This window comes from Hemicordylus capensis, chromosome 1 (assembly GCF_027244095.1).
Source record: "Hemicordylus capensis ecotype Gifberg chromosome 1, rHemCap1.1.pri, whole genome shotgun sequence".
NCBI classification, from domain to species: domain Eukaryota; kingdom Metazoa; phylum Chordata; class Lepidosauria; order Squamata; family Cordylidae; genus Hemicordylus; species Hemicordylus capensis.
Genome location: NC_069657.1, coordinates 221,822,595 through 221,846,701, shown reverse-complemented (window position 1 = coordinate 221,846,701; position 24,107 = coordinate 221,822,595). Strand labels below are relative to the sequence as shown.

The window sequence follows — 24,107 nt, the reverse complement described above, 5'->3', positions numbered from 1 at the left end:
TGTTGCAACCAGTATTCCCTATAACAGGGATTCCAGAGTGTTGTTGACCACAGCTCCCAGCATCCCCAGCTGCAATGGCTGTTGTCTGGGTATTATGGAAGTTGTAGTCGACAACGTTTGGGAATCTCTGTTACAGAAAACACTGGGTACAACTCCATAAAGTAATTGCTCCTTTGTCCTTGTGTAAAGAAAGAGCAGCTCTCAGTGTTCCATATCAAATTTAGGGTATTTTTTAATATTTGGCCAATTTGACGCATGACCCATGTATGATTCCATTGTGGTGGTATGAATTTTTGTTTAAAACAAACATTGCATTTGTAGGTATTCAAAATGGAACAGTGTATTTTATGTGTGTGTAATTTTAAACTTGATAAGCATTTTATTTTTTAATGGAACATATTTCTTTGCATTGGTAACTGAAAAACTGAAACATCCTATGAAATCAAATCTGTCTCCTGGGATTTTGTTTTGTTTCTGTTTAAATTGTTTGCTCTAGGTATGCATAGCAAGTCATGTACTGGGACATTTCTGACTTGGAGCGCAACTCCCCCAATTCCACAACTATTAAAAATTTGCACCCACAAACCCATTGTCCACACATAACAGAGCTTTTGAGATCAGGACCGTAGTTAATTTGCATTCTGTAGCCTACATATGCATACTTGTGCATTCTGTTAATCATATAATTGTAAAATGTGTGTTTTCCCCCATTTGGTAGTGTTTCCAATATAAACTGTCTTCCATAATGCTCTAATTTTGCTCTTATTTGTTTCATATCCTGATTTATCATAGCCCCTAGTTTCCACTGAAAAATCAAGAAGCTATGTTCAAAGCTTAAAATGTGTATTGTATTTCCTCTATTATGTAGAAAGAATCTTTGAAGACCATGAAAACTTAGTTGAAAACCTCCTCAATTGGACAAGAGACAGTCAAAATAAACTCATGTTTGTAGAACGTATAGAAAAATATGCCCTCTTCAAAAATCCCCAGGTTAGTATGATGCATGCTTTGTTTGTGTTTTTCACTTAAGCACCTTTTCTACCAATTGATTTTTCATTATTAGGCATTAAACAACATATTCATGTCAAATAGCTTTTCAGTATGTGTCTAATCAGAAATGTATCAATATCCATAAGCAGTTAATATTGAATTGGTCATTGCACATTCAAGTATTTCAGCTTTATTAATTTGTTCTTCCTGGCTGTTATCAGATGAAGAGGTGAAATGGTGAGGCCTTCGTCAATTGCCTAGCCACTGCCATTTGACTTCTCCTTTCCCAGAATTGTCTCAGTTTCCATGGTTATCTGCATTTGCTTGTTTTCCTATTTCCTTGCAGTCCTATTTTCTTTCAAACCATGGCTATTAAATTGCAAGTCATTCTTTTATTTTAACTGTAAATTGTTGTGATCACATAGCCCTTCAGTAAAATTACGAAGAGTGACTGTGCAGTAAATGACAGCTATCCTGAGAAGTATGGCGGCGTAGAACATTTCTCAAGGACTGATAGATCTGCTTTTCTTGAGCATTTAGGATTTTGATCTCCTTTAGCTTGAGAATACATAGAGCTGTATCTTGACAGCTTCCTAAATTCTCTCCTCTGGAACTCTTCCTGAAATTCTTCAAGAACCTTCTAAAAGCAGATAAAAGTGTGTGTTCAGATGGTCAACTAACCATTGTTAGTTAGGCTTATGAATGTGCCTTGAAATGCCTTCTCCCCTTCTACTTATTTCTTTGGTTCCATTGCAGGGTTGAGATGTCAACATCCTGGTTTGTTGAAACCTTTGCTCCTCAGCTTGTGTGAAGTTAAAAGCTGTGGTTTAAGTCTGGCTTAAAAGCTATGATGTCAAACCAACTCTGAACTTGTTTCATATACTGGTTTGTAAGCAAGAGTTACCATAGTTCTGTGCTTTGCACAAGTTGTGGAGCAGTACTTTAAACCAGGATTCCCAATTGTGCAAGCAGAGGGAAGGAGTGTGCAGGCTCATTTGTTAGAATAATGAATAGGACCTAATGGCCTACTATGGTTAGCTGATTGTGTGACTTGACTAGTATATTTTTTTAAATACATTCAGTTTTGCACAAAAAATCAATTTATTATCCACCCTTAAACTCAGAATTAGATCAAATATTATTCCCCCTACCCTGGAAAACTAGGTAACTTCTTTTCATTTCTAAGTGGTTCCGTATGCTTCAGTTGAAGTCTGTTTTTCTCCTACAGAATTATCTCCTGGGGAAAAGAGAAACCTCTGAAATGGCAGACAGGAACAAGGAGGTACTTTTGGAGGTAAATCTGTGAAGAACATTGACAAGCTGTCGGTCATTCTACTATTATTAAGAACCATAAGAGTGTAAACTGCCACACGAAGAAGGGATGTAGGCCCCCCTCTGAGCTCATAACCTAAGTTGCATGGGCAGGGCAGAGCTTGATGTGAATAGTAAGGAATGGCATTGAGTGCTGGTGGAGAGAGGCCATGATGATTCAGGCAAAGCTCTACTAGAGGCAGTAGGTTTCATTAAAAGGGAAGTGCAGGGTGGCCAGGCAGACAAAGGAAGCATGCAGAAAGCTGACAGTGCGGGGGAAATGAAATAAAAGGGACAGATAAGGAGTAAAAGTTTGAAAGGAATGCAGAAAGTCAGAATCAGGTAGTGTACTGCCAACACTTAAGGAGAAAGGTATCTTGCAATAATAGTATGCTTAAATGCTTACACTAATAGAGATAGAAAATCTGAAGATTCAAGTTAGTTTGGGAACATTTTGAATGAAAATGGAATAAACATAATAGTGTCTTTTGTCACTCTAGGAGTGCTTTTGCGGAAGCTCAGTAACTGTTCCAGAAATTGAGGGGGTGTTATGGCTGAAAGATGATGGCAAAAAGTCTTGGAAGAAGCGTTACTTTCTCCTGCGGGCTTCTGGAATCTACTATGTTCCAAAAGGAAAAGCAAAGGTGAAGTTCATCTAAAGATGTTACATCTGTTTGGGTCTACAGATGTCTGTAGGCAGGCCCATGTTTTGGGGTGAATGACTGTACCTGTGTTCATTTTAAAAGCGAACCTGGTTACAGGTCCAGGAGAAGAGAGCTGGTCTTGTGGTAGCAAGCATGACTTGTCCTCATAGCTAAGCAGGGTCTGCCCTGGTTGCATCTGAATGGGAGACTTGATGTGTGAACACTGCAAGATATTCCTCTCAGGGGATGGAGCTGCTCTAGGAATAGCAGAAGGTTTCAAGTTCCCTCCCTGGCTTCTGCAAGATAGGGCTGAGAAAAGTCTCCTGCCTGCAATTGTGGCTGGAGATGATGGGAGTTGTAGTAAAACAATACCCCTGCTATTAAAAAGTGCTGAAGCAAATAGAAGTTGAAATGATTTTAATGTCTAATGTTTAGATTGGAGACTTCACCGCTTTTTCAAGGCTAAGAAAAATTATTTTAAAAGTACACAAGTTATTCCTATAGAGCTTTTTCTTCAATCCAGTTCTATATATGTTGTCTTCCAGTGAGAGTATGAGTGGCAACTGCAGTATTAGTGCATCTGGAAAAGAAGAACTGGGCCTCCAGATGGTACCATGGGTTGGATCCAAACTTGAACAAGCAGAATTAAGCTCCTGAAAGGCATCATCTCCACTTGCTGCCCTCTTCCCACCAAAGCCTCTACTCTCTAGAAGGGTGTGGAATAGGGCACGGGAGCTTCAGAGAGAGAGGGGAATTCCTGGAAACTGGATGGGAGACACCTTCCACAAATGGCAGACCAGACATTCTAGTAAATCGTTTCCTTGTGAATCCCCTCACTCCCTGGCTACTGATTTTGTTCCAACCCTGAACCTTTGGATATTGCCTTAATAGTCAGTTGGTGCATATTGTCTCAAAGTACCTAACCTTGGAAGAGCCATTGGGTTTTGAATTTAGATCTCACAAAGTTGTATGGCAGAAGAGTGCCTTTTGTGTTCCTGTTTGCCTTCTGAGGCTAGCTCCTTAGAATGGGTACATCATGTTCAAGCAGGGTGCCTGGCTTGCATCCAAGAAGTAGCCTTGAGAAGTGTTGTAAACTGATTTGTGGAACTGTTTTCATGACCAAGTGTGTTTTTACTTACAGGTTTCACGGGATCTTGTATGCTTTCTTCAGCTGGATCATGTCAATGTTTACTATGGGCAAGACTATCGGAACAAGTATAAAGCCCCTACAGACTATTGTCTAGTGCTAAAGGTAACTATTGGATGGTAGCTGTAGATATGGAAAATGAATAAAACGGTTGAGGAGAAGAGGGCGTAAAATAGATGTTGACTTGTGACTTGATTCTACGTGCCGTGTATTATTCTGCTCTGCTTTTAACACACACAAAAACACTCTCTTGAAGCAGTGTACATCTGATGAATATATCATCCATTCTTGATGATTAGAGAGTTTTAAGCACCACCTTGGAATCAGTTGACTGTTCACTGTTTCGAACCTATAAATATAGTGCTGTTTTGGAATATAATAACTTTGAACATGATTATTCTGCTGTCCTAGGAATAATCTTAATGTTGTCTCTGTAATTCAATTCAAACTGATAGAACAAATATTCTTCTTACAGCATCCTCAGATCCAGAAGAAATCCCAGTATATCAAGTATCTGTGCTGTGATGACGTCAGAACTCTACATCAGTGGGTAAACGGAATCCGTATTGCTAAGGTACATCTTACTTCTCTGTTCAAATGACTCCGTACCAGATCTCTCCAGCCACAACTGGAAGTCCTAAAGCAAGAAGGTTGTTACTAACGTTTGCTTATAGCCAGCCTTGCAAATAATATTGAGGGGACACTCACTCAGTATCCCTATCCAGGGGAGACAATTAGAGAATGAAGTAGTCATGTGCACGGACCGGTTCGGAGGCCATTCTAAAGGCCTCCAGACCGGTCCGGTCACAGGGTGGTTTTAGTTCGGGTGGGGGGTTCCAATTAAAACGGAGGAGGGGCTTTACTCACCCTTCCTTCAAAGTCACCGTAATTTTTGTAGTAATCGGGCGGCAGGGTGCCACCCGCTTCAATCTCCGCTCGGCTCCTCCATTTGTATACATAAATTATAATCGGGAGGCAGGATCGCTCCCAGTCCCTGCCGCCCCCTTCAAGCTAAGCCCCGCTCGGCTGGCGGCCGCCCCCTGTAGCTATCAAGAGGTCCCCCGCCGCCCCCTTCTTGCCAAGTGTCCCCCCCCCCATTACAAGAGGACGGCAGGAGAACTCCCTGCCGTCCCCTTCCCCTTTGCCGGCTGGGCTGCAAATGGCTTCTAGGAAGCCTTTCGTGCGCGTGCATTTGCAGCCCAGCTGGCAAAGCAAGCAGACGGCAGGGAGTTCTCCCGCCGCCCGCTCTCTAAAGTTAAGAGAAGTTAAGAAGCTCTCTAAAGTTAAGATAGCGGGTGGCGGGAGAACTCCCTGCCGTCCGCTCACTTTGCCAGCTGGGCTGCAAATGGCTTCTAGGAAGACTTTCGCGCGTGCGCGAAAGGCTTCCTAGAAGCCATTTGCAGCCCAGCCGGCAAAGGGGAAGGGGACGGCAGGGAGTTCTCCTGCCGTCCTCTTGTAATGGGGGGGGGACACTTGGCAAGAAGGGGGCAGCGGGGGACCTCTTGATAGCTGCAGGGGGCGGCCGCCAGCCGAGCGGGGCTTAGCTTGAAGGGGGCGGCAGGGACTGGGAACGATCCTGCCGCCCGATTATAATTTATGTATACAAATGGAGGAGCCGAGCGGAGATTGAAGTGGGCGGCACCCTGCCGCCCAATTACTACAAAAATTACGGTGACTTTGAAGGAAGGGGTGAGTAAAGCCCTCCCGTTTTAATTGGAACCCCCCACCCCAGTGCCGGACCGGTTCCGTGCACACCCCTAGAAGGAAGGCAACCCAAACATTCCACTGTCTTTTGGAGCAGGGATTCTCAACATTGGGTCTTCAGATGTTAGACTTCAACTCCCATAATCCCCAGGCCCAGTGGCCTTTGGTTGAGAATTATGGGAGTTGAAGTCCAATAACATCTGGGGACCCAACGTTGAGAATGCCTGTTTTGGAGGACTGTGGCTGCTATTTCTGTGTATATATCTGGTCTCAATTACTTGCCACAGATCACTTCAAGGAAGTGCCTAACTGGTTGAAAAGGTTTCTGTCTCACCCCTACCAACTTGTGCAAGGGTAATATTGATTAAAGACAGACAGTATATACAAAATAATACACTGACTAATATAGGCAACTGCTAAGCAAAAAACGGCCAAGGAATCTGCATCAGGATTTTTCTTAAGAAATCTGTAACTTCTGCAAATTTAAACTAACTGGTGTGACCTTAACCAGCAATAAACCCAGCTTTGCCAGGCTAAGTTTTACCATGGGAAATGGGTATAAGTTTGCTAATTGTCACACATGTAAGCCGAAGCATTAATGATAAATATCAATTGAAACTGATTCTCACATACATAACATTCTGTATGCCTGAGGCCCATAGTAGTTGCTGAAAATAAGTAATTTTATCTGCAAAGAATGTGGCAGATTTATCAAAGGCGGCTGAGTATGCCTGAACCTCATGAGTGAAGATATTTGGCAGTTCACAAGGCCTTTTGTCACCCAGAACAGATCTTATAATTTGTGCTTTGCAGGTGACAGTGGCAAGAACACCTGAAAACTACTTGCTGTAGCTTAGGGAAGTGAATCCGTACACAATCAGGGTTAGTGGGAATATGTCCAATCTGGATTCCAGCTTACTTCATGAGCAACTTGGCTGCTTAGTCAACAAAACAGGGGCGTGGGATGTCTGCCATATTGTTGCTTTCTAGCACAGGGTGGATCAATTTAAATAATGTATTTAATTCACCAGTTTAGAAAGAAGACTGACTTGCTTTTTTGAATCAAGTTTCCAGCCTTTTTAATTCATCTCTTTCCTAAACAAGCATGAATATCAATTGGGTATAACAAAGCATAACTGTTTGCAACTAAAATAGAGCTTTACTACTCATCTTGAACTATGAAGTCCTACTCCTGAGTAGGACTCTGAACTCCACAGTAGTACCATTGCTTACCTTAGATGTACTTTTCCAGACCATAGAACCTACAATAATTGTACAGTATATTTTGCTTCAGGAGAGTGCAGTAGCGACCCCCTCCACTTTACAAGCACGGCACCCTGTGTAACTGCACAACACACTGAGAATGTGAGTTGCTAGCTAAGACAATAAGAACAGCCCTGTTGGATCAGGCACAAGGCCCATCTAGTCCAGCATCCTGTTTCACACAGTGGCCCACCAGATGCCGCTGGAAGCCTACAGGCAGGAGTTGAGGGCATGCCCTCTCTCTTGCGGTTACTCCCCTGCAACTGTTATTTAGAGGCATCCTGCCTCTGAACTGTAGGCCCTCAGACTAGTAGCCATTGATAGACCTCTCCTCCACAAAGTTATCTAAACCCCTCTTAAAGCCATCCAGGTTGTTGGCTGTCAACACATCTTGTGGCAGAGAATTCCACAAGTTGATTATGCGTTGTATGAAAAAGTACATTGGTCCTAAATTTCCTGGCAATCAATTTCATGGGATGACCCCTGGTTCTGGTGTTATGAGAGAGGGAGCAAGATTTCTCTCCATCTACTTTCTCCACACCATGCATGATTTTATAGAACTCTATCATGTTTCCCAACATTCATCTTTTTTCTAAACTAAAAAGCCCCAGGTGTTGTAGCCTTGCTCTAGGCCCCTGATCATCTTGGTTAGAAAAATGAACATGAGGTTGAATTTTCCAACTTCAAGGAGAATCCAGACTTCGACATCTCATTTCTCAGCATTTCACCTGAAAGGAACACAGTGCAACTGACCTAAAGGCAATCATCACAGATCTGATAGCTGGTCAACTGCATTGTACAAACTAGAATCCCACAATTGACACATCTTCTGTTTGGAGCTTTCCTTGGGCTAATGAAACAACATCCAGTTTTGGATGCTGTGCTGCATTCCGCAGCACTTCGAGGATAATAGTTCTAGCACAGTCCATCCTTGCAGACCATTGTTCCCAGCACCAGATAATGAAACTGAGAATAGCAGCAACATCCATCGTGTTGGAGAAAAAAGTGCCAGTGACCACCTGTTGGTCTTTTGATGATAACTTGCAAAGTAATCTGTGGCTTTCACCTGCTCCCCTTCTACCACATCATGGTGAGAGGTTGATAACAGAATTACAGCCTTGACTTTCTTTGATGTCTTCTGTCCATCAAAGACAAACACAGATTACTGTGGTTCCTTTGGTGAATGTGGTTGCATTTCTGAGGATATGTCTGGCTTTTTGTGTCTCATAGTTCTGACACAGGTGAACTCCTTGTTCAGGAGAGCCTCTGTCACTGTTTATCTTTATCATTTATTTAATATATTTGTGTACTGCCCACAAGAGAAAGTCTCTAGGCAGTTTACAGCATAAAACAAACCAAGAATTTAACGGTTAAAACATATAAAAACCAGATTTAAGTATCTATAAAAACACACCAACTAACTAAAAAGCTTGGCTGAAGAAATGAGTCTTTAGTTGTTTCCTAACAGTCAACAGGGATGGAGCAGCTCTAATCTCAGCAGGAAGTGCATTCCACAGTCCTGGGACAACTACAGAGAAGACCCCAGGCCTTTTTCACTATTCAGGGTCAGTTGAGCTTGCAAGGGAAACAAAAGTTAAGTTTCCAAAGAGGAACAGGACTTAACTCTCCTTGCCCAGATGACTTAACATTGGGCTGGGACAGAAACTGCCCAAATGGTGAAAATCCCTGCAGTTTGGGGTGGTTTTCCTCCCAGTTGACTTAACATTGGGCTGGGCTGAGAACTATCCCAAGGAAGAAAGTCCATAAACTCTGGGGTGGATTTCTACCCTTTTTCATATATTTATTAACAATGAAAATATCAAAACTGGATTTTTGGCTATGTTGTATACCAAGTGCAGGTAACAGTTCTGGAATGGCATAGCTGGGAGTGCAAAGGTGTCCGTGGTTAAGCTATATTAACAGGCCCAGGGTCAGAATTTACCCCATGATTCTGGATGAGAGTTAAGAACAGATTGACTTTTATTAGAGAATATTTAACATATGGTTTACAAAAGGAACAGTGAACAGAATTTCCCGATAAAACACGGCCGCGTACTAATACATGTGTGGTTGCAATGGTAGAGAGAATATAGCACTGTACGCAAGTTCCTATGGGTTTGGGTAGAGTCCGATTAAAAGAGTTCAGTGAGAGGAATATCCAAAAGGTCCAAGGGAGGGACAGATCCCAACCTCACCTTGTGTGTGGCCGGCAGGGCCATGCCAGTCTTCTTCTGCCAATTGCAGCCTCTGGGCGTGGGGTCCTTGACGGCGGAGGGTCTTCTCCAGGTCCAGGGGGTCCTCCAGGGGTGTTGTCAGCAGGAGTTCCTGGCGTGGTCAGCCGCTGTGCTGGCATGGTCCATTTAGCATGCAGATATGCTATAGATCACATTCCCGAGGCGGGAGGTTACATACATACATACATGCAGGTCAAGACAGCCATAAGAAGATAAGTGTCCATCTGAGTTAGTTGCGAGCTGCAAGGCATCGCCAATGTATGTAAGTCCTCCTTCGGTTCCACGTGTATGTGAATCTGGACAGAGTCCAGGGTAGAGTCCAAGCCAGGAGAGCGGGGGAACCCGGTCTCAACTTGTGGGTGGGAGGTGGCACATCGTCCGGGGTGTCCTCTGGGGGTTTCCAGATGGTCTGGCATCCTCCTGCAGGGGAAAAAGAAACCTCACTGGGCTTGTCCGCAGCTCTGGTGGAGCTCCTCCCTACCAGGGTAGGGTGGAGTGTGTGGTGGCTTGCCCCCGTAGGCGTAGCAGGGCAAGCTGTTGGTGGCTCCCCTCCTCTGGGTTTTAGGAGGGCGAGCTGTTTCCCCGTGGGATGTGGTGGCTTGGCTTGCCCCCTGTGGGCATAGCGGGGCAAGCCATGGGTGGCTCCCCTCCTCTGGGTTTTAGGAGGATGAGCCGTTCCACTGTGGGATGTGGTGGCTTGGCTTGCCCCCTGTGGGCGTAGCGGGGTAAGCCGTGGGTGGCTCCCCTCCTCTGGGTTTAGGAGGGCAAGCCATTCCTTTGAGCACTCAGTGGCCCCTCCCCTCTTGGGTTAGGGGAGCGGGCTGGTCCGGCTCCCCCCTGGGACGTTAGGGGGGCGAGCTGGCTCCTGGTACTGGCGATGTCCCGAGATGTGTTCTATGTAGATGTCTTGGGACCACCGGATGGTGTGGCGTAGCGCTTGCCCGCACTGCAGGCTCTCAGTACTGGCTCGTTGGCGGGGTCCCAGGGCCCCGACCAGCACAGCGTGGACGGAGACCTCATAGCCTCGCTCCCTGAGTGCCTGTGTGAGTGGGGCACACTTCTCGTGCTTCTGCTCTCTGGCCTCTGTCATGGCTGCTTTCCGGTTTTCAAAGGGGTGACATCAACCATGATGATTTTCTTCTTCTCCTCATTGTGGACCACAGTGTCACAATGTCAGGCCGCAACTGGCTGCCTGTCCACGTCAGCCTGTCCACAACCACAATGTCAGGCCGCAGCTGGCTGCCTGTCCCGGGCACAGCTCGGCTGGCAGAAAGTGTGCCTTTGGAGGTGGGGATGGCCTTGGCCAGGTGGTACAGCAATGCGTTGTGCTGGTGCTGCCAAACACCTGAGTGGGGTGGGCAGCAGCACAGCACATGGGGTAGAGTCTCATTGGGGTGGCCGCAGCGGCGGCGGTGCTTGTCTCTTGTGCCTCTTGTCATGTCTACACAGGAGCATAATCCAAGAACCTCTGGTCAGGCAGCCCATGTACCTTCTGCATTACAGAATTTATATTTACTTAAAGGAACAGTTGGGAAATTAAGGATTTCTTGTTTGGCTCTCAGGAAGAACACAAAGCAAGATGATCACTTATTTGAAAAAAGAGTGCCCAAAACGTTTTTGTAGTTGTAACAGGGTGGAGCACTATTATTTCACGACATGGGGTGTTTCATGACGTCTGTTTCAAGAACAGACGTTCTTGCTGTCTTGTTGACAGAATCGAAGTAGACATAATTTGCACAATAATAAATAAAATTCCATGGCCTTTGTCATATTTCTAATGCATGACTTCAAGTTATCTGTTTCCATTCCTGGTTCGTCCTATGTTTAAAAGCGTGTGTGCACACGTGTGTGTGGATGGATAGATAGAAAATGCTATGGCTTTAGTTTTTAGAATTGTAATCTATAAAATGAGATCTGAATATAATAATGTAATTATATTAAATTAGCTGATCCGGCGCAGAGCATCTGCACACCTAGTTCTCACTGTCTCTCCTCTCCATCTTCATCCCCCTCCGCTTCAGCTCCAGCCATTCTCCCCCTCCCAGTCCACTTTCCCTCACCGCCTACTGGCCTGCCTCCACCATTTCCGTGCCCACTGGCCAGATGACTTCTGCCACCATTTTCTCTCCCCGCCCCCCCGCCCCCCGAGAGCTGCCACACACGGGATTAGCCATGGGTATGCCTTAGCGAATTATATATAAAAACACATATTGTGCCATTTTACATGGATGTTTCCATCAGCCTGCACTGCTGCAGATAGCAGCAGCCACTGCTGAAGCCACTGGTGGTGGTCTGCAAGTGCACAAATACGTAAAGCTGGTCACCCACCCTACAGGAGCACCATTTGCAGTGGCATTCCGTGCAACCTGAAAGGCAGCCTTGCTGGTGCAGTGTGCCAGGGCAGCTGTAAGATGGCTGGAAACTACTACTGGGCAGTGGTGCAACGCTTTATCCATTGTTTCAAGTGGAAGTCGCACGGCACTGCCACCACCCAGAAGTGGTTTTAGTTCAGCAGCTGCCCTGTCACGCTGCACCTCATCAGGGCTGCCTTTCAAATTGCCCGGCAGGTCTCTAACACTGTAATTCACCCGTTTCCAATATAGGTAGTGCTCCTGAAGTATGGGCGTACTGCTTTAAGTATTTGTGCTCTTGAGGAAGAACCTAGGGCTTCCTTAGACACCCACAGCAGTGTGGGCTACTCATAAACGTTCACGTAACACTGCACAATGTGCGGGCCATTGTTTTTAAGAATACAATACTTAGATTTTAAAAAAAAACAAACATCTGATTTTAACTCTTAATACGTTGGTTTTATACCCTGTCCTGGTATCCAATTCTGCTATTATCTATCTATCTATCTATCTATCTATCTATCTATCTATCTATCTATCTAAAAGGCCAAGGATGTACATCGCAAGCCCCGCCTACACAGTGCTTTACCAATCGGAGGTAATAGAGCAGAAGCACTGTGGTGACTGGGCAGTGGGAATTCCATATGCAGATAAGGAGGAGCCTGTGATAGTTAAGGTCAGTCAGAATGCAACTGTTACTGGTCAGAAGATGTTCTTGATTGTAGAGGAGAGGAATCTATCTATATATAAAAGGATAGCAGGCAGGGGTCTGCGAAGAGAGGGGTCATGAGGGAGGAAAGAGCCCCTTCAAGAGGAGGAGGCTGCCACTATGCGAATTAGATGAGGAAACAAGATCTGTTAACTGGGGGGCGGGGAGAAGAAGGGAGAGGAAGAAAGACAGAGAGGAAGAGCGAGTGGAGGAGAGAGAAGAAAAGGGGAGGGAGAGAAGGGTGAGAGACGAGCCTGGACCTGTCATCGGCCTGATGGGAACAAGTAGCCATGGAGGAAGTGGTAGTGAGGAAGGACCTGGTCAACCACTGCTGCTGCTCCTGTGGGGAGCAGCAGTAACGAGACTCAGGTGAGAAGGTCCCTGGGGCTAGAGGGCTGCAACTTGGCCAGTCGGTGCCGACAATGCTGCAGCCATGACCAGGAGGGATTAGGGGGATGGAGCAACAGGATGGAGGAAGAAGAGCAGGAGTGTGGCTCAGGTGAGGGGGCTGTGGTAGGGGGTGAGGGGAGCAATGAAGTAGAAGTGTGCAGATGCTCTGTGTGGGTTAAGCTAGTTGTTGTCGTCCCACTTTTCAACAAATGTTCTCCAAGTAGTTTATATAGAAAAATAATAATGAGGAGGGTTCTCTGTCCCCAAAGGGCTCACTATCTAAAAATAAACACAAAGTAGACACCAGCAACAGTCCCTGGAGGGGCAGACAGTAGCTTTCCTCTGCTGAATATAAAAATCACTCCTTTGAAATAGTAATCTTACTATTCCTCCTTTGTGATGTCAGTCACCTAACTAGTAGTCACATCCCGCTTTCTAAAATTCCATGTCAGAATTACTTTAGTTTATGGACATGCATATTTGGACTCTCATTTTGCCATCTGAGTCTCCTTCAAAGTAGTTTCTGATACAGCTGCTTAAATTTTATTTTTCATTCTATATTTTCATTTGAGAGGTGGATGTTTGGGAAGAACTGTGTGGTGTTGTTTTTTAAATGGCAACATCCAGATTAGTAAAAGGCAGACTAACTTAGTCTGGATGAAGCGTGTTGTTTGGAACTAGCAATTTACCATAAAGGATTTGATTCCTATTGCACATTCCATCTATCTTTTGGCTAGTTTAATGTTATGATTTCTACAAGGTAAGCAGCGGTTTAACTTTCTAAGCAGCTCATTACAGAATTGGAAAATTCAAGGCCCAATTCTTAAACCAGACACACACTGCAGTTAATCCTACAGCCCAGGTTTTGCTGGCATTAAGCCTGCTAGTGGAATAAAGTAAGTGTGTGTGTGTGTGTGTGTGTGTGTGTGTGTGTGTGTGTGTGTGTGTGTGTGTGTGTGAGAGAGAGAGAGAGAGAGAGAGAGAGAGAGAGAGAGAGAGAGATAAGCATGATACCTGATAATTCTGAAACTCCAGAAGTGTAACCTTTCTCCTATTTTGTTGTGTATAGTATGGGAAACAATTGTATGTGAACTATCAAGAAGCTCTGAAAAGGACAGAATCCGCATATGACTGGACTTCCCTGTCCAGTTCTAGTATTAAGTCAGGATCCAGCTCATCTAGTTTGCCAGGTGAGTCTTAAAAATATGCATCATTCTATTCCCATAAAATGTTTAAGAATATTTGTTTCAATTATGGATGAATATGCATGCATTTGTATCTTTCCTTTGGTAACAAGGCTGGTTCAGAAATTAAAAAAAAACCTTAATTTGAAATTGAAAGGAAGTGGATTAAACCATAGTTATACTGCCATGTTTATGACTCAACCAGCTGAAGATACATAATACAAGCAAGATGGGCTCCTGCTTAGTCCTGCACAAGTTTTGTTCCATTTTACTAAAATATAGTCTTGAACACTGTGGGGGAAGTGTAGAGTCTTCTGCATCTACACCAGTTCACACATGGTCCCAGCACATAGGTTGTACATGCAGCAACAGCCCGACAATGAGCATGTTCTGCTTTGTAAAAGAAAAGAAGAAACAAAACCCAAACATCTTTCTGCATTTGTTACAACAGAATCTCAGTCGAATCATTCTAATCAGTCTGATAGTGGGGTTTCGGATACCCAAACAGGACATGTCCGTTCCCAGAGTATTGTCAGCTCCATCTTTTCGGAGGCCTGGAAACGGGGCACTCAACTGGAAGAATCCATAAAAATTACTGTAAGTATATTAGTATATACAATTAGGCTTTAAATATAGGACATGGATTGTGAGGTTTTTGAACCTGACCTGGCTTGTAAATCATGATTCCCAAGCACGCAAGAAGGGAAAATACCTGTTCAGGTGTGTCTCCACAATGAGGCTAAACAGCATCGTCGTCAACATTCTATGAGAATGTGCCATCATCGTCATGGTCTCTTCTTCATATCCTGTCCACTTAGTCTCCTGTATTTTTCATCTTGTGTGTTTTTCCCCCCTTTTGCCTCACAGTCTCGTGTTGCAAATGCAAATCCTGGAACAGCTCAGAGCTCCACCGCAGTGATGACTTAAGCAGGGGTAGAGTTAAGGTCAGGGGCCTTGTTTGAACTATTAACTTGGGTGAATGATGCAACCAGAATCATACAGACTAACTTATTTCAAGAGGTCTAATCTTTCAACACATTGATTAGCCCCACAAGTGCCTCAGAATTTAGTGCCCTAATTTGACAATGTGATGCACCCCCTCCCCACACATTAATCTTTCATAGTTCTGGTTTAGCATAGGCTATTGCTTCTAGAATGAAGCTTTTAGAACTGTGCTGTTGCTGTCTAAACTATTTACAATGGTATGCTTGTATTTAAAGCACAGGAACCCAGTCTGTGCTCAAGGGGTTGCAAAATAGAGGACAAAGCATTCATCAACAGTAGAAATTGCTCATTGTGTGATATCTTATTTAAAAATACAACAAAGTTAATTATCTTAACCAGAACTCATTGGTACTTCTGTCTGACCTCTTCCTTTCCCTCCATGTAATATTCCATGCATGTGTTAATGGCTTCTTTTTTCACTATGGTCTTGATAGTTTCCACTTTAGAAATTCCCCCCATCCCTCCCTGTATTGATCATCAGTGCTTGTTCACTGCTTGTTTTTCAGTGATACATTACTGTACTCTGTTATGCTTGTTTTTCCTCTGCATTTATGAGGGGCTACACCTGAAAATGCAAAAAGGAGCTGTCTGTCCTATTCAGTGCTTCCTAGTAAAAGCGTGACTGTATATAACCTTGGAGCCCCTGCACATTGCTCAGCTTACTAGCAGGGCACTCTGATCAGTTGTTTGGCAACTCTTATTCAGTCTTTCATCATTCACTATAGTTATGTAATTTTGACAAGCCTTTTCAGGACAACATGCCTTTATTTATAACTTTTTATTATTTATTCGATTTCTATACCGCCCTTCCAAAAAATCGCTCAGGGCAGTTTACACAGAGAAATAATAAATAAATAAGATGGATCCCTGTCCCCAAAGGGCTCACAATCTAAAAAGAAACTTTAGATAGACACCAGCAACAGTCACTGGAGGTACTCTGCTGGGGATGGATAGGGCCAGTTACTCTCCCCCGACTAAATAAAGAGAATCACCACGTTAAAAGGTGCCTCTTTGCCAAGTTAGCTGCAGTTTTAGCTAGCCTTCCCAGCACAGCAATCTGTCTTTTTGCCTTAGGTATATCTTGAATATTAAGCTTTTTCCTTTTTCCCTTCAACTTTTCTTCTAGGCCAGAATGGACTCGATCAATCGACCTTTTACTTCACTTGCACCACCTCTTTCGCCACAGACTAAAACAGCTACCCCCTATGCAGCATCACAACCATCGCCTCCTCTTCCTCCACCGCCTCCTCCTCCACCTCCACCACCCCCTCCGCCCCCACCCCCTCCGCCCCCTCTCCCTAGTCAGTCTGCGCCATCTGGAGGTGGCTCAGCCACATTGTTTGTAAAGTACAGCACTATAACAAGACTACAGAATGCCTCTCAGCATGGTGGGCTTCTCTTCAAACCACCTCTTGTGACACAGCAGCAACCACCACCACCACTTCCTCCACCAGGAAAGCTTCAGAACCTAGTGCCCCCTAATGGCTTAGTGCCACCACCGCCACCGCCACCACCTCCCCCTACCCCAGGATCAGCCATGGCACAGCTCATGAAGCCAGTGCCCTCCAACCCATCAGTACCACAATTCACACCTCCACCTCCTCCACCGCCACCTCTCAAAATCCACCAAGTTCATCAGAACATTCCTCAACCTGTTGCTGCTTCACCACCCCCACCTCCCCCTATGCCTGCACCCCCACCTCCACAAGCTCCTCCAAAGCCTGTCATGACTTTGCCTACACAAAACAGCACAAAAGCTGCCTCACCTGTAGTGACACAGCCTATACCACCTGCACCCACTCCTGTTCCTTCTGCAATGAAGAAGCAGCCAAGTTTTACTGCTCCACAAATTCCGTTATCTCCTATTCCACTAAGCCCTACACCTCCACCCACTTTACCCAAGCAACAGAGCTATTCCAGTAAACTTCCTCCTTCCCCGCAGTCTCCTGTGCCGTTGGTTGTGAAGCAAATAGCCAGTCAGTTTCCTCTTCCTCCCCTACCAGCTTCAGAGCCTCAACCTTTAAAGCCTGCCCCTCTGAGTATACCACCACAGTCTCCTCCAGCAGTGAAAGCCAAGCCAAAGTGGCAGCCGACCTCTGCCCCCTCTCCTGACTTTCCTCCTCCTCCACCGGAGAGTAGCCTAGCATTTCCTCCTCCACCTTCCCCAGCTCCATCAGCAGTATCTCCCACTCCGGACAAGACCGGTGGCTCTCCAGTCAAAAAAGCAAATAAGACATCCAGTCCTGGAGGAAAGAAACCACCTCCTACCCCTCAACGCAATTCCAGCATAAAATCAAACAGCTCAGCAGAGTACCATGAGTCTAAGAGACCTTCAGTGGACAGCCTGGTCAGCAAGTTTGCACATCCACCAGAGCCTTCAGGGTCTCCTGCCAAGGAGTCTCCAACTCCCCCTGCAGCTCCTCCAAAACCTGGAAAGCTCAATCTTCCAATAGTACTTCAGCAAGCAGGAATTTCAGCAAAAGCACCTGCTATGGGAGCATCTGGGAAGGGTGCTGTGGAAGAATTTCCTTCTCCGCCATCTGATTCAGACTTCCCCCCTCCTCCACCTGAAATAGATCTTCCTCTGCCACCAGTAGAGATTCCTGCTGTGTTTTCAGGCAGTACCTCTCCAAAGGTTGCTGTTGTCAATCCCCAGCCATGGTCCAAATCGTCTGGAAAGAAAGCTCCTCCTCCAACACGGCCTAAGCGCAATGACAGCACCCGACTCACACAGGCAGAAATTGCGGAATTGCAGGTTACTGTCAATCCGCAAGTGCCCACCTCTCCCAAGTCTGGCCTTAGTGTTCAGCCTGGGTTCTTGGCCGACCTGAACAGGACTCTGCAACGCAAGTCCATCACGCGACACGGTTCCCTCTCTTCTGCCCGGATGTCCAGAGGAGAGCCAACTGCTACAATGGACGATATGGCTTTGCCCCCGCCCCCACCAGAACTGCTCACAGACAAGCAGAAGGCTAGCAACTTTGGAGGTAGTCATATATCAGGCTATGCAACGTTACGGAGGGGCCCACCTCCAGCACCTCCAAAAAGGGATCAAAATACCAAGCTGTCTCGAGATTGGTGATGGTTAGAGAACTCTATTTGCATTAGCTGCCAGTAAGCTCTACAAATGACTTATCTAATACACTTGTATCGGGACTCCTTGTCTGATAGTCGTAGTAGTGGGAGGGGAACCAACCCATAAGTACTCCAACAGTGGCTATGGATGTTGATCACATTGTCTTTCACAGTCAGTCCAAAAAGGTTGCTGTTTGGGTTTGGTCTGTTGGGGTGAGGGGTGGGCCAAGTATTCTGACTCTTAAAATCCTTCATATGGATTGGACCAAAACCTTTAGCATTTTCTTCCTGTAATCCAGGAAAACTGTTGTCTGTCAATGTGAGACATGTTGGTGCATGTATTATAAATGTAGGTATATAATATATTGTGAAATATTTCATTGCAATGATAGAGGCTAAACCAGAATGTTTTTGTACATCTGTATTTATTGTTTCAGTCAACTGAAGTATAGATTATCAGAAATTGGATTGCACATCTTAACTAGAAAAGTCTTTTTCCTTTAAAAAAAATGAAGATTATTTGGGGGCACTTTAAATAAAAAAACCTCTTTGGGCAGTTAATCACGGGTATACAGTGCTGACAAATTCCATCAGTATCTGTACATTGTCAATAGATTGGGAAATACAGACATAACCTACCAAAACATTCTGGTCATTAATACTACTGAGATTAAATCCATACATAGGCAAAGGAGAGTGTTGCTGTACAGTGGGGACAGGGGTTAAATATATTTGGACTTCAAAATAAAGGCATTCCCTTATAGAATTATTAAGGGAAGGATTGATAAAATGAAACTGCTCAAGAATTCACTGCCCTTTGACACTAAAGGCTTCAATCCTATGCAATTTACCTGGAAGTAAGCCCCATTGAACACAGTGGAACTGACTTTAGAGTAAACATGCATAGAATCTGGCTAGAAGTCTGCAATCCTTAGTCACACTTAATAGAAAGCAAGTTGTAATGAGCTCAGTGGTGTATACTTCAGAGAGATCATGCTATACATAGAATAAATATACACCATTTGAGTCTATTATACACTTTTCCTTACAGGTCTATCTATTTTGCATTTAAATAGGAAAGGTGCATCTACGAACTCCAATCAAAAACATTCAGGGTGTACTGCAGTCATGTCAGACCACAAATTATGTTTTAGGTTAGTGGTGTTGCTGCTCACCCAGATTATACTCAATGTGCAAGCTAACACATGGCCAGTGCTCATGCAAATATGACCCTAATTTTTACAAATTTAAAGGGAATACGTTGCTTAAGCATTCATCAGTAGCTAGTTGAAGTGCTTTGCAGAGAAGAGGGCATGGCGAGTGACCCATATGAAACATGGCCTGTTAATTAAAGTGAACTTTGGGACACTTGGAGGACTACAACAATATTAGACTTTGCATACCAGAAGCCGTGTGAATGATATGAGGAGTCTTTTCTGCTATCTGAGATTGCTTGGTTGGTAAACAACTTCTTGTACTAAGCATTTGTGATGAAAGAGTGCTACACTAAGTGATGTATTTTTGAGGAATTTCTAGTTCTGAAACAGTTCAGTATTGCATATGTAATATGGTTACAGCCAGAGTAGCACTTGTGCAACTAGCTCCTAGTGCAAGGCCTCTTCCCTGCCTGTTCCTTCCTACTGAAGCTCTTAAAGCCCCTTGCTGAGCACTGGTGGACCCGTTTCAATGTCATGGGAATACCTGGCACCCTATCGATGTAAAATCTTAGTACTGGCCACCTTAACAGATTTATCTAACATAAATTGCATATCATGAGTGCAGTGCGTGTGGTGCCTGTGGGGGGGGTGAGAGAGATCACAATATTTACTTGTACTTTCAACATACATTATTTAAAGGTGTTCTGTCAAAACAGAGGTGTTAACCTTTCTGTTTTAAGTGCCAGAAATGACCACAGTCTTGTCATTTTTTTTAAAAGCTACAATTGGGTATCAGAGTTAGGGTTACTCTCGCCTCCTGATCCTTGTTTGTATTTTGAAGAAAAGTATTCAAATGAGGGTCATTGTGAAGGCTAACAGGAAACATTTTTGCCCTAGAAAGAGCTTCAAGAACTTTGTATACAGTTTGGATGAAAAGGGCCTCAAACACAGAAAAGGAGTGGTGCGGTACCATCCGACAGTTGAATCTGCGTGTTTTTCTCTTTCCCCAAATGTACCAGGGCATAGTTTTTCCTATTTTAGAATAGTTTACTTGAGCAATAAGAATATACCATTGTGTGCATTTTTAAAACACTACTGTTGGAAGGCACCTTTTTGTATCTTTCAAGTGTTGAAAGTTTGGTTTCTATTTTTGTGCTTATAAAGTGTCCTTAAAACCATTTGCATTACTGCATTTTAGCATGTTTAGTATATCTGGATAATGTCTTGTAACAAGAATATTGATACCTATAATGCATTGGTGCTCTAACTTTATTGTTCCTGCTGCTGTCTGGACCACTTGCTGGCCTGGAGAATGAACACATCATTCAGGTGCCATGAAGAGCGTACCCAAATTTATTCCATGTTGGATAGCAACCTCTCAAGCAGGAGTGAAGGCCAGCTGAAGAAATGTGTGAGGTGGCTTTTGGGTAGCAAAATCAGTTGACATTTCTGTTGCATGCTTTTATTCACTTGGAACAGGTACCTTGGGGGTGATGTGGTTTCCCCCCTAACTTTGGGAAAGCACTGTTGTAATTGTGAAAACTAACCAATATCTGCTTGTGACAGAAGTACACTTATGTTAGTAATGTGCGTAGACCATGAAACCTGGTGCATTAGTGGATGTCTTCAAGCAGTCTCTGACAAAAAGCTACTGGATTTGGCTCCCAAAGTAAGTATCAGCAGAGGCAGCCATTACTTTCCTTGGAGAAATGTTAATGTTCTTGGGTTTCCAAATTTTACAGGTCAGTTTACACCATTTACCCGATGTATGTAAACTTTATAGCCACATTTTTAAACGTCTTTAGTTCCTTGCCTATTTTGATTTTGGCTAATTGGTACGGTGTGATGCTTTCCCATTTGTTACTGTGTCTCATGTCAATTTTAGCCTTAATCAAGGGCTAAAAACTGCCTATAATAAGCACTGAAACACAACCAGTTAGCAAAGATTAGATTACATTATTGTTCAGCAGAACAACACAGTTGCAGTTCCAGCTATAGTAGGTGGGATAGCTTTGGCACAAAGATGTGTGTCCTGAACTTAGTTCTGCTGACATTTCTTCTCAAATTCCTCTCATATGCTACTTAAGGATTAATATCAGTCCTTGATTGAGCTTCCAGGTTTATGTAGAAGAAATGTTGTATTATACCTCTGCAGTGACTTGAAAAAAACAACAACAAAACCACCTTCACAAGCTGTGTGATACACAGAAATAAGAGTGGTCTTACGGAAAGGTTGAGTTGAGACAGCCAGGTCAGTAACACAATTTAAAATGTAGCACAACATGGACCAGCTGCTAAGATATCCTAAACTTCTTAAGTAACAGCAGCTGAACTCATAGCTGCTTAACCTTCACCACATGTCATGAAGATGCAAATGTTGTTATGGGGTAACACTGTACCCCACATTGGCCAGCCTTGCCATGGCAGAGATGCACAAGTATTTACTGTTGAAGGTGCATCCATTATGCTTTGCTCTTCTCCTGTTCTCTTGTTTGGTCATCACACTTGCTTTTCTGTCCTTGCAGGGAGGAAAAGGGCAATGCCCATATTTATAGGCAATGATGACTGGCTGACATGGGACTTCTTATTTTGAAAGGTCCAAAGTGCAATGACTTGGCAAGAATGCCAAGGTTGAACACAGGTGATAATGATTTTTTTTTCCCGTGTCCAGGGGTGACATGGGGTCAGTTAACAATGTTAGGTGTTATGGGGTTGTCATTGTTAGATGAGATTGTTCCAAAGTTGTCACTATGGTGAACTTTGAATGCACCCTGGCCCATAAGAGACCTTGGGTTAGGGCGGTATAAAAATGTAATAAATAAATAAATAAAATAAGTCAGCCAAACAAAACTTGAAAAGGAAAACCAAGTCCTAGAAGAATATATTTCACTAAAAAGTGGGTGTTTTGCAAGTTAACTCACTCAGGGGTATGACTGTAATACAGAAATACCCCATGACAGCTGGTGAGGGTTTTTGTCCATCAGTGAACTGAAAGTTAACATCAGCTGCTTTTCTTTAATCCATATTTTGATTAGAAAAGTGAGTTTTCTAGTCACATGATACTGGAACACTACAAATTGGCCTCAAGCACTATATTTGGTATACATTTGGATTTATTTTTTTAAAGATAAAGCCACAGTAAACTTTGACACTAAAATCTGTTTAACATTAAATGGTTTGAGTTCTGTCCAGTACTATAATCTTACTTCCTAAACTGAAATAGGGAGCAGCTACTTGTCCTTACTCCATAGAGTAAGGTTACTACTTACATAGACAAGTTACTAATTTTCTAAAAGAAGTATCCTTCCTTTTCTGAATGGCTCACACCTAACTGGAAGTGTAGATAGCGTCATTGCCATTGTGATATGCTGAATCGGCTTTCATCCAACACGCTAGCTTTTTTCTTTTACAAAGAAAAAGGTGTTACTCTACCCTTCAGAACCCAACTGACTATTTTAAAAGCATTAAATCATTTGCAACCTTACTAATGTATGTAATATACCCTTGAGTACCTCCTTTACAAACAGTCTAGTGGGATTCATTTGAGGTATGGCTCTTGGAAATAATGCACCCATGAAGGTGCCTTTTGCTTATTGCCCTACTTCCCCGTCTCTTGAGGTAAATAAGCTCCTGCTTATTTGTTCATTTTCCTATATGAAGAGCAACCTTGTCCGTGCTCCTACATGGGGGAAGAAATGTGAGCCAGACAAATCTTCTAGGCCTCGGCATGCCATACAGAGCACCTAGCTCATGTTACTTTCCTCACAGTTGTGGCAACAGGTCCCCTTTTCATGGGGGAATTTTGAATGTATGAACCTTGTGTAAGCACTTAACACCTCACCAGCGTGGTGGTGGTGGTTCAGTCAGCCTCCTTGGGTTGGGCTTTCTGGAACACCAAGTCTCTTTGATAGACATGCCCTAAGCAACTAATAGAAAAGCCCCAGCATAACTGGGCTTCTCTGCGGTCTACCAAAGAAATACAGGATAGTCTGTTGTTCTCTCCCAATGCCTCTCTGTCAAGCTTACTTCTATACCTATTACAGACCCAGGCCATATTCAAAAATAACATACGCTGACCAGAATGTGCATTTGCCTTGGTTTTAGTGTGGGTTATAAATGTCAGAACAATGCCTATTACTGACTCTGTGGGTAGTATAAGATGCTGCAGCACAAAGTATGTATTTTATCATCTGAAAATGGGATGGGATGTCTGCTTTTTCCTGTATTACATATTTTGTAATTGTAAATTGTGGGGAAGAACCATTAGCTTTGTTTTGTAGCCATTGGTAGCAGTCAATGGTGATAATCCTTGTAAACTGATTATGCACATGTAAAACACCGATGTTGCAACAATGATTTTGTTTGTGCAGCAGTTTGTGCTAAGTGCTGTAAATACATTATGATGTTTACTGCTTTAACAGAAAAAAGTTGCACACTGCATTTTTCTTTGAGTGGGAGTGCCTCCCCCAATCCTGTCCCTTTAAGAAATCAAAGCTCAACAGGTGGTAACACGGATGAGAAGAGGTTTGTTTTATATAAATATTATATAAATATGTATAAATATACTTTTCTAAGCATGGGAGAAATACAAAATGCATTCATGACAAAGTACCCAGTCAAAATTATGTGGAATATGCACAAGTCAATAAAAATGTAGTTAAATTTGCCTGGTGTTCTGACCTAGATTACTCTGGTTTGCCTTTACTTCAGAAGGCAGCTGCTGAGTTAATTTTATGTGTATCTAGGTTTTGTTTATGCTTTAATACTAACCAAAATCTCTAATCAAATTGTGTGTTGTTCTTGAAGTAGCTATTGAGTTGAGCACTCTTTTGCCTTTTTTAAAGTATAGGCTAACACAGAGCACCTTCCTGTCCTGGTTTTTCTTGGCACACACCCTGGTGGTGCATCTTATATTCTTGTCACAGTTTGATCAAATAGCTTTT

At 43.6% G+C, this 24,107-nt stretch overlaps 1 protein-coding gene and 1 long non-coding RNA gene across 7 annotated transcripts in view; one reads left to right on the top strand and one right to left on the bottom strand.

Annotated features, from left to right (window-relative positions):
* The window catches only part of RAPH1 (Ras association (RalGDS/AF-6) and pleckstrin homology domains 1), a 129,981-nt gene extending 106,151 nt beyond the window's left edge, over positions 1-23,830 (top strand). For all 6 annotated transcript variants that reach the window (XM_053281105.1, XM_053281080.1, XM_053281122.1 and 3 more), the window contains 8 exons: positions 869-990; positions 2,219-2,284; positions 2,802-2,945; positions 4,087-4,197; positions 4,568-4,666; positions 13,813-13,933; positions 14,379-14,524; positions 16,059-23,830. In XM_053281105.1, the coding sequence (XP_053137080.1) occupies positions 869-990; positions 2,219-2,284; positions 2,802-2,945; positions 4,087-4,197; positions 4,568-4,666; positions 13,813-13,933; positions 14,379-14,524; positions 16,059-18,014 (2,765 nt within the window). In that variant the 3' untranslated portion in view covers positions 18,015-23,830. The remainder of the gene's footprint in view (positions 1-868; positions 991-2,218; positions 2,285-2,801; positions 2,946-4,086; positions 4,198-4,567; positions 4,667-13,812; positions 13,934-14,378; positions 14,525-16,058) is intronic.
* Positions 9,016-16,059, bottom strand: LOC128338575 (uncharacterized). Its single transcript, XR_008312651.1, has 2 exons — positions 14,640-16,059; positions 9,016-10,734 (listed from the first exon to the last, which is right to left on the bottom strand). It is a non-coding gene; the product is annotated as an uncharacterized LOC128338575 (long non-coding RNA).
* Positions 23,831-24,107: the final 277 nt, after the last annotated feature.